Source organism: Hyperolius riggenbachi, chromosome 6 (genome assembly GCF_040937935.1).
Source record: "Hyperolius riggenbachi isolate aHypRig1 chromosome 6, aHypRig1.pri, whole genome shotgun sequence".
Lineage (NCBI taxonomy): Eukaryota > Metazoa > Chordata > Amphibia > Anura > Hyperoliidae > Hyperolius > Hyperolius riggenbachi.
In genome coordinates, this window is record NC_090651.1 from 295,625,179 (window position 1) to 295,635,986 (window position 10,808).

Genomic DNA, 10,808 nt, shown 5'->3' on the forward strand with positions numbered 1-10,808 from the left:
TTGGCCCCTGAGTAATCTGGATCCTTTGCATGGCCCTGATCACGAGAACTGTATGATGAATGAGCCCTGTTCCTTATTACACAACCAGGGTGCATCTTGTGATTGTAAAATGCAAATCTGTAAGGTCACTGTAATTTTCTGCAGTAATGAAACATGGAAGTATCTGCATTTCATCTATCTATGTCAGGGGTGTGCAACCTCTTTAGGCCAAGGGCCATATCACCTGTCCTTGAGAGTGCTAGGAGGCCGAACTAGTGAAATTAAACACAGTTTTTGCCGATTGCCGTTAGGTACACTATGCCAGTGACATTTTGTAAAGTAAAAAATCTCCACGGAAAATAACCCATAAACCGTGTGTAGTTAGCACAGTGGCAGCTGCTAATCCGTGGCTGTTACTGCTACAGTGGTGGCTGATTACCTACATGGACACAACGTGACCCATGTATGCGGCACCACAGCTAAGGCCTGCAGGCCGCATGGAATTAGCAACTGTAGAGAGCTTTGGGGGCCACCAGAAAAGGCTCGGCGGGCCGCATTTGGCCCCTGTGCCGGACTCTGGACATGCCTGATCTTTGTGGTTAAAGTGAACCTGAAGCAGGGAAAAAAGTAAAAGTTAGATACTTACTTCTGTAGATGGAAGCCTCTGGATCAGGGTCAAGCTGAGGCAGAGGCTGGATAGGCTCCTGCCACTCGGGACAGAGCTGCAAGGGTGCAGGGAGGTGAGCCTGACTACCTCTCCTTGGGCCCCACTCTTGTCACTGTGTGGCAACATGTGCGCTCCTTCCCACCCCCCTTATTGACTGCGTTGAGTGCAGCAGGAGAGGAATTACAGTACACAATCACCTCCTCCGAGTTCCAGGCACTGGAGGTCCCGTCTATCTTCTCTGTACTGCTGCCGCTTTGTACTTCCTGCTTCTCAAATAGAGATGAGTAACAGGAAATACAGAGCGGAGGCGGGTCAGAGAAGACAGACGGGACCTGCAGGGCCTGGAACCCATAGGAGGTGAATGCGCGTTGCCTGTAATCCTTGCCCGCTGAACTTCATAACACTGCATATGGGGAGAGGGGCTGCCTAATACTGTATGGGGGAACATCTGACTATTATAGGCTATTGTAATGGCGCGTGATCAGTCTAATACTGGGGCACATCTAGCTATTATACTGGGGATGGGGCTAATACTAGATATACATTTGGCTATTACACTGGGGGGGCTACCTAATACTGGGGGTAGAACTGGCTATCTATGCTGGAGAGGGGGGCTGCGAGGAGAACGCCAGCGCATACCACTAAGGCTGCATCTGAAATGACCACCAGCTCAGTGTGCAGCACCTAAATAGATTTTCTGCACACTTCGCATTCAACTCAGATGCAAATCATATACAAATCTGCTACTACTTATCATGCAAACAGGAAACTCAGGAGGAGGGGCTGGGAGCAGCTAACCTGACAGTTACATAGTTAAGGAAAGGTAGGGGGAAAGGATGCGCATCCCTAAACACGTTGCAATTGAATGATTAATCTCACAGGCATACACCGCCTCTGCCAGACTGAAAAATGCATGCCCTGCATCCAAGACAAGTGCTAACATTTATTAAACTAGGAGGAACTTTAGCTTCCAATATGGTTTGCACGCAAAGTATATTATACTAGACACTTGCGCCACGGTGAGGCAAACCTCGGAGCAAGTGACCTAACCTAAATTTAAAACCTTGGGAGCAGCTAAGCAAAAAAATGTGTAACTTACATTTGGTTGAACAGCGAGGAGAACGCCAGCGCATACCACTAAGGCTGCATCTGAAATGACCACCAGAGAGGGGGGCTACCTAATACCAGGGGCACATCTAGCTGTCTAACCTGGCGAGGGGAGCTACCAAATGCTGGGGGAACATCTTCTAAACTGGGGCTTTCTTCTAAACTGGGAAGAGGGTCTTCCTAATACTGGGGGCACATTTATCTATACTGGGGTGCGCACAATTCGGGGGGGGGGGGGAGGGGCTCGCACATTGGAATCTTCACCCCTAGTGCTGGAGAACCTGTGTCTTGGCCCTGCTCTGGATCATCTGTGGTCCACAAGTACTGAAAGATATCTTGTTTCATCAGTTCACACTGAAAATAATACATGGATTCTACTAAGTTGCAAATGATCTGATCTATTTTACTAACGTTGCTGTCCTTAAAGCCACAAGGAATTACAAAATCTTCCTTTAATTTGCTGAAAGTCATAGCCTCAATGCATAGGTGTATGTATAGGTCTCGATGTATAGAAAACAGGTGAAGTGTCTGTATAGTACCACAGAAACAGTGCAGGACAGTGACTGGGAATCTTGCCTTACCTTGTCCTTATCCTGCTTACATTTTTCACGATCTTCTGTGAGTTTCTTCTGTTTCTCAAGAGACAATTCTGGGTTGATTTTTCCATTGTTTTCTCGGACAGTCGCAAAGTGCTCCTTTTTGCAGGCTTTGTGGTATGAGAACTTTGCCTTTTCAAGCTGCAAAACACCAATATTGCACAGCAGAGGATCACCAGTTGTATAGTATTTCTAGCATGAGGGACAACTGCAAATTATACAGCCCTGCCACCAGTGATGATCGCAATAAACAAATTACGATTCCACTAAATTTCGTGTACATTTTCACAATTACGCTTATACGTAATTACGATTTGCAAATTCAATTGATTTCGTGTAGTCATTCGTATTTTCGCATAAAATTTTGCAGAATTTCTTGCCAAATTTAGCAGTGAACAGCAAAGTCCCCAAACATGCTATTGACACCCCCAGATAAAAACTAGAATCTGTATGGAGAACACCAAGGTTGCTAGAGAGCAGCGCCTCCAGTAAGTGGCGCCCATGGCACATGCCATTCCTGCACCCCTGTAGATACGCCTCTGCATGGATGATACATATGGAATGTGAGGGGGTGCTGCACATGAAAGGAGAGCCACAACATACTTGGCCTAGGGGCACAAAAAGTATGTATATGGATGGGTGTAAGATTTTATATTTTTAAAAAAAAGTCAGTTACCACTTTGTGCTGTTAAAAAAACTCTACAGGATGCAATACAAATGGGCGGAGAAACCACCATTCCCAAACCTTCAGTGGCCTATTCATTTTCATCAACTAGAGCGCATGCTTCCACTTTTGCACTAGTGGGTAGTATTGTGATGGCACTATTTACAGTTGCCTGCTCTGTAGTTACACCTTTGCCTTTTGTAGCAGACATCCTGGTTTCTAGAACTGCAGCAGACTCTTACCTTCTTCAGCTTCTTGGCCCAAGGCTTCTGTGCCTTGTGGAAGCCGCTCTCTAATTCGCAGGACTCCTTGAAGCCACCGAATATCTTGCGGTGATAGGCGTCCTTCTGCCAGTTGCGTATTCTGTCTGTGTCATCTGTCATCAAGGTCTTCTGGATCTGCACATGTAAAGCGCTGAGCCTTTCTGTAGCCGTCATGAAGGACTGCCAGGCGCGCAAGAGAGAGCCATACATGGGGCCTGCCAATAAAGATAGAATCCACGTCTAAATGTGTAGAAATACACTTGTATGTACTTGCATAATAACGAATATGCATAATGTGCTAATAACTGTAAGTCCATACTGCTCTGCTGGTCTATGACACTTTCACTAACCTTTAGGTGATAACATAGACGGAGCTAATGATTCCGGTAAATGTCTGTAGCCCATCTGGTTGGACACTCCTACTTAGAGGTCTCAGGAGACACATTCCCTTGGCCTGGGGCTCAATAGGGATGGCAATTCACTTTCAAGAATGCTAGTATTTTTTTTTTTTTGAGAACCTTTACCAGTAAAAACAGGAAAATCGGTTTTGGCCTTGGCCGATGAAATCACACTGAAAATGTTCCATGCACCATGACTGCGATTTTGGCAAATCACAATTACTCCAGTGGAATCACGGCCATAGGGTTACATTGGTGAACCACTTTTGGAATCACCATCAATTCCTAGAAAGCACAAATCTCAGCTGAATATGCTCTAGCTGGACTCAGGCCTTACGCAATATACCTGCTTCACTCATGTGATACTCTTGATAGCGTACAGCACATTTTCTCAACATTATCTCAAGAACTCATTGACACATATATTTAATAGTAGTACATGGTAATTGATTTCCAGGAATTCACAGCTGCTTTTAATTAGGTAAAATACTAATGTGGAAGTTTTTTTTTAAATATTGGATTTAAAGGACCACTATCTTGAAAAATTGGAAAATGTAAAATGCATGTGTAAGTATATGTATGAAATGTACTTTTGTTCCAGACTAAAACGCAGTATAAATCACTTTTTTCTATCTCTCTGTAGCTTACAGTAGGCATTAAAAATCTGACAGATCTGACCGGATTTGGACTAGTCCATCTCTTTATGGGGGATTCTCAGAGCTTTCTTCATTTTAAAAAGCACTTACTGAATGGCAGTTGCTCAGTTCAATCATATCAATTTCAGTTAAACATTTTTCCAGGTTTTTCGGTAAAACAAGTACCGTATTTTTCGGAATATAAGACGCACTTTTTCTTCCCCAAAACTAGGGGGAAAAAGTGGGTGCGTCTTATATTCTAAAGGTACGGTATTTGGGCCCCAAAACATACTTACCGGTTCCTGCAGCCGCGATCCTGTCCTCCTCCGTCTTTCTGCCGCCATCCAAGGGTCATCCGAGGGTCCCAGCTGTGGTCATCTGAGGGTCCCAGCCATCCCATCCAGAATCCCGGCTCTTCAGTGTCCCAGTCGCCAGATCGTCTTCACTGCAGACAGCAGCCATGCGGTAATCACGCGCTGCTGCCTCGCCGACATCCTCCATGGTAACGGCGTCCTCTTCCTAGTTACGGTGCCCCCTTCTGTGTGACGAGCGGCGCATGTGCGCCGGGTCACGCATGACGTCAGGCGCACATGCGCTGCTCGTCACAGAAGGGGGCACCGTAACTAGGAAGAGGACGCCGTTACCATGGAGGATGTCGGCGAGGCAGCAGCGAGTGATTACCGCATGGCTGCTGTCTGCAGTGAAGACGATCTGGCGACTGGGACACTGAAGACCCGGGATTCTGGATGGGATGGCTGGGACCCTCAGATGACCACAGTTGGGACCCTCAGATGACCCTTGGAAGTCGGCAGTCAGGCGGAGGAGGACAGGATCGCGGCAGCAGGATCAGGAGATATGCTGCAGGGGCAAAGTGTAGTGTAGTTTGTGTTGGGTGCAAGATTTAGTTAGTGTAGTGTAGTTTGGGTTGGCTGCAGGGGTTAGTTAGTGAAGTGTAGTGTAGTAGTATAGTGTAGTTTGGGTTTCTACAGGGGTTACTTAGTGAAGTGTAGTGTAGTTTGGGTTGGCTGCAGGGGTTAGTTCGTGTAGTGTAGTGTAGTTGGTGGGGGCAGCAGGGGTAAGTGAAGTGTAGTGTAGCAGGATTTAGTGTAGATGAGCAGTTCAGCTTAGATAGAGACAGTTTTGGGGGGTTTAAAGGTCCATAAGACACCCCTGCAACATAGACGCACCTAGGTTTAGTTTTTTTTTTTTTTCCTGATTTTTGCCTTCTAAATCTAGGTGCGTCTTATATGCCGGAGCGTCTTATATTCCGCAAAATACGGTACTGCAATTTCTACTTGGATATACAGACTACCCAGCAAGCTCATGGTGAACCAGAACTCATAGGAGTGTGTAAGGGGCTACAAAGGACCAAAAAGCCCCTTTACTAAAATGTTAAGCAAAAAGTCCTACTCCATAGAGCCATATTAATCCATGCCATGCACTAATGAGGATCGACCAATCCAAAACAGTCTGTATGCATGTTGGATTACTGTCGCTCTGTACAATTAACAAGCTGACAAATCATTGCATTCCAGCGGTTCTGGAGGTGTGGCTAGCTAACAAGGACGACAAATGATGATTTGCATATTCAGCAGTGATGCATTGTGGGAGACATCATATGCTCAATCCAACCTGAATTATCGCAAATACCTTCTGTTTTTAAAAAGGCAAACTTTTGTTTTACTTGGATATAGGGATGGTCAATGAGATGCAAATAATTTCGAGTTGATGCAAAATGGTGCAAATTTTATGCAGCTTGAAAATGGACCAATCAAATTCCATCTATTGATTTATTGATTGGCCCATTTTCAAGCTGCCCAAATTTGCATACAGAATTGCGTTGACCAACCCTACTTGAATAGGTTTATCATTGTGTACATACTGTATTAAAATATATTTAACAAATCAGATTTGTGAATAAAGAAACATTCCCTATGAATCCAGCTACTCACTGGCGTCTACTAGAGGTTTCCATTTGCGGGTCCATTCGTCCATCTGTAGGGCATATTGTCTCTCTATCTTTGCTCGGTCTTGAAAGCAAGCTACGATGTCATCACACAGCTTGTAGCCATCTTCTGTCCGCTTCACTGTGCTGCCATAGTTGTTAGGCTGGGAAATGGGGAGGAAGCAGCCATGTCATTTGGGAATACTGTAAGCTTTACTATTCCTACTACATGACATGCACCAACTGCACTGCAAGCAAGAACATTTCATAGTTCAATATAACTTAATGGTTCTCCTCAGTGTGAACTAAAATCCTCTATTCCCTTGTGTAGGCATATAGGAGGCTGCAAATTTAGTACCAGGAGGAGGCTTTGCCAGTGGTAAATGCGGTGAAAATATCTCCCCAGCCATTCAGATCAACAATTTAAGACTAGTACTCTTGAGGTCAAAAAGGGGTAGTTACAAGCAGTTACAACATTACTTAAAGAGACTCTGTAACAAAAATTGCATCCTGTTTTTTATCATCCTACAAGTTCCAAAAGCTATTCTAATGTGTTCTGGCTTACTGCAGCACGTTCTACTATCACCATCTCTGTAATAAATCAACTTATCTCTCTCTTGTCAGACTTGTCAGCCTGTGTCTGGAAGGCTGCCAAGTTCTTCAGTGTTGTGGTTCTGTGATGCATCTCCCCCCCCCCCCAGGCCCCTCTCTGCACACTGCTGTGTGTTATTTAGATTAGTGCAGCTTCTCTCTGCTCTATTATCTTTTACAAGCTGGATAAATCGTCCTCTGAGCTGGCTGGGCTTTTACATATTGAGGAATTACATACAGGCAGAGCTGTCTGCACTCTGAAGGAAGAAACAGCCTGACACTTCAGTGGAAGATAGCTGCAGGGGGAAAGAAGCACACAAATGATCTCTTGAGATTCAAAAGGAAGGGTGTATACAGCCTGCTTTTGTATGAATGTATTTTCTATGTGTGGACATACTGTACATCAACCTACTTCCTGTTTTGGTGGCCATTTTGATTGTTTATAAACAAACTTTTTAAAACTGTTTTTAACCACTTTTAATGCGGCGGGGAGCGGCGAAATTGTGACAGAGGGTAATAGGAGATGTCCCCTAACGCACTGGTATGTTTACTTTTGTGCGATTTTAACAATACAGATTCTCTTTAAAGGAGTTCTTTCGCGAAAAAAGTAGGCAGTTAAAAAATGTGACAGATGACAGCTTTTGGGCCAGTCCATCTTTTTAAGGGGCATTCTCAGGGCTTTCTTTGTTTTCAACAGCATTTCCTGAACAACAGTTGCAAAATTTAACTGACATAATAGTGTGCAAGTGATTAGGGAGGCCGGCTGGTATCTTGCTATTTTGGTAGTTAAACTGTTGTTCAGGAAATGCTGTTGAAAACAAAGAAAGCCCTGAGAATCCCCCTTAAGGTGGCCATACATGGTACAATTTTTCAATTAGATAATTTAGTTCGATTATTCCATTAGATCGAATATAAAGATTTTTCCAACATGTCCGATCATTTTTCCAGAAAAAAACAGGATAATCGTTCGAATTTCTTGATCGAAAAAAAAAAAATATTTTCAACTTTCATTCAATTCGATCATTTAGATCGAATAAACGGGAAAATCGAACGTTTTTATTGTACCATGTATGGCCACCATTATGCTGGCCACTAACGGTCCAATTTCTAGCGAAAAATCGTTCGAGCGATCAGAAATTCTGATCGGACGAAAAATCGTTCACTACACCATCAACTAACCAATCATTGCTTCCTATCTATCACGACCACCAAGAAAATCCAAATTTTCGTTCGACGAAAATTCATTCAGGCGACATTTTTTTCACTCGTTCATAATCGATTGTGTCCACCAATGGAGATTATTTACAACCAATCCGATCAGAATTTCTGATCGCTCGAACGATTTTTCGCTAGAAATTGGACCAATAGTGGCCAGCTTTAAAAAGATGGACTGGCCCAAAACCTGTCATCTGTCTCATTTTCTAACTGCCTACTTTTTTGTGAAAGATCCCCTTTAACCTCCCTGGCTTTATGATTATCTCCGCGTTTTTTTCCGCGATCGCGTTTAGCGCTTCTATAGCACTGAAACACGATCGTGGGAAATCGCCTGAAAATGGTGTAGGCTACACGTTTGCATTTGGCGATTTGCATTAATCGCTGGTGTCACGGACGGTTGCGTAGCCGCAGGCGCGTCCTGTAACCGCCCGTGAAGAAAAGCGATCGCACTCGATTCTCTGCATCGATTGCGCTTCAAATCGATACAATCTGGGTTGAGTGTGTAGGGGCAGCTGAAGTCTTTTTTCAGCAGAGAGATAGCACCAGCCCACCTGCTGGATGGCTCTTTTGATATGCTAATGAGCCTGGGCCCAGAGAGTCCCTGGCTTCAAGCTGTGCTGATGGCCCATCCATCAGGTATAGACCATGACAGAAGCAATCTAGTTGGGAGAAAAGCCAGACCCTCCGGCTCCCTCCCAGCAGGGGAGCTGACACCTAGCTAGCTGCCCAAACTTCAAAGAGCCTTTGCCTGGGAATGACCTGCTATCAATCCCAGGGGTATCTCATATTCCATAAACTGCTATATGTATCATATTTTCTGTGTTGCCAGGCTGGCAGACCCTCCAAACTAACAGAGCATGCTTGGCCCTATCTGGCGCTGGTTCTGAAGACATTTCAGACCATTCTGAGGGAAAGACTGCCAGTTAGGCAGTTCGAAAGTGCCCTGCTGATACCACAAGGGTCCCACCCCTCATGTTTGGTATCAGGCTGCTGGGTACATCAAGGCAGACCTGAAAATATTAGTAAATCTGCCCTGACCTGTACGGTTCTGTGAGATAGAGCCCATATATGGTTAAGGTATGATTTCTGGTTCCCAGGACAAGGGGAGGACTCATCTCATGTTCTAAGGGGGTGTGTGGGCCCGCCCTCACTCCCTCCTACTGAATCAGGGGCATAAGAATGGAAGAGGACCCAAACTCAGTGTCCTCCACCCTGAAAACATCTTGAACTCATCTTTGCCAGCTTGAGGATATGCTGGCATCCACCTGGTCTGAACTTTGATTGAAATCAAGAACTTTACAAGTTTTCCCACTAAAGGACATCTTTCCAGGAACTAAGTATTTTTCTCCCTTCTTTTATTTTTTATACTGGCTACTACTGTTTTAATAATTGTTGATTTTAATAATTGTCTGTATATATTAATTATTTATATTGCTGTGAATAAAAGACTTCCTCCAAGTCATTCACTGTTCCGCTACCCTGCTTATCAGCACACACAGAACTGATCCCGGGTCTCTGAAGATACGCTACTGTTTGTTTGTTGTTGGCTAGACAGAATACCGTGTGTTTAACCGTTTTATTCGCAGGACTAGTCAGTCAGTAAATCGGGTCCACTGGCCCATACCAGTGGTGGTGGCAGATACCGTGGAATCGTGTGTACGTTGTAATTACCCGTGTCTCACAGGCTCCCTTCTGGGTTGTCTGCGGCTAATTCTTAATGGTTCCTGCGCATTGACTGCGACCATAGTTCACACGATCTGTGCGCTGGCACCGTTTAGAAGGCTAAGTGCGGTCAGCCACTAGGGCTCCTGTGACAGCTGGCGATTAACGCAAATTGCCCAAGTAAGAACGGGCCCATAGGGTATTATAGCACTAGTGCTTTAAAAGCCATGCAATTTTTTTCACAGGCTTTTAGACCCTAAAAACAAGAAAAAAAACATACCACAGAGAGGTCTGCAGCAGCTCCTGCATATAACTCACTCAGGCACAGGATTACCACTCTGAGCTGCGCATTTCCGCCCCGAGTCTGACTCGGAAATACCGCTAAGGAGGTTAAAGGAACACTATCGCAAAAAATTGTAAAATATAAGATACATGAAAACACATACATAAAAAGTACATTTCTCACAGAGTAAAATATGCTATAAATGACTTTTTTTCCTATGTTGCTATCACTTACAGTAGGTAATAGAAATCTGACAGAACTGTCAAGTTTTGGACTAGGCCATCTCCTCATGAGACATTCCCAGGGTTTTCTTTAGTTTCAAAAGCACTTAGTGAACAGCAGTTGCTCAGTCCAACTGCCAGAATAGTGTGCAAACAGGTAGGGAGGCGGACTGCATGTTTCTATAGATCTTTTCCACTGAGTGCTCCTGTAAAGAATAAATAGAATACTGAGGATCCCCCTTAAAGCGATGGACTAGTCAAACACCTGTCAGTTCCGTCAGATTTTTACTACCTACTGTAAGTGTCAGCAGCATAGGAGAAAGTAATGTATAGGTCATTTTACTCTGGAAGAAACATATTTATTATTTGCATGTGTTAACATGTATTTTAAAATTTTCATGATAGTGGTCCTTTAATGGAGAAAATGACAGGATGCAAAACCATGCTTACTGAGGTCTACCTGTTCTGTCTGTCTAATGCACTGTTTCTTAAAACACACCTATCTCTAGCCACAACATTTAGACCAAGGGCATCACCGTAACAGCAGCCTACCATAGCAGAAAATGCCATCCAGGGTACAAG

The 10,808-nt window shown here is 44.3% G+C and overlaps 1 protein-coding gene across 4 annotated transcripts in view; it reads right to left on the minus strand.

The window, feature by feature from the left end:
* Positions 1–10,808, minus strand: part of LOC137521621 (protein kinase C and casein kinase substrate in neurons protein 1-like) — a 156,325-nt gene that overhangs the window by 19,286 nt on the left and 126,231 nt on the right. For all 4 annotated transcript variants that reach the window (XM_068241114.1, XM_068241117.1, XM_068241116.1 and 1 more), the window contains 3 exons: positions 6,262–6,418; positions 3,256–3,491; positions 2,335–2,490 (listed from right to left, as the gene is read on the minus strand). In XM_068241114.1, coding sequence (XP_068097215.1) covers positions 2,335–2,490; positions 3,256–3,491; positions 6,262–6,418 — 549 coding nt within the window. The remainder of the gene's footprint in view (positions 1–2,334; positions 2,491–3,255; positions 3,492–6,261; positions 6,419–10,808) is intronic.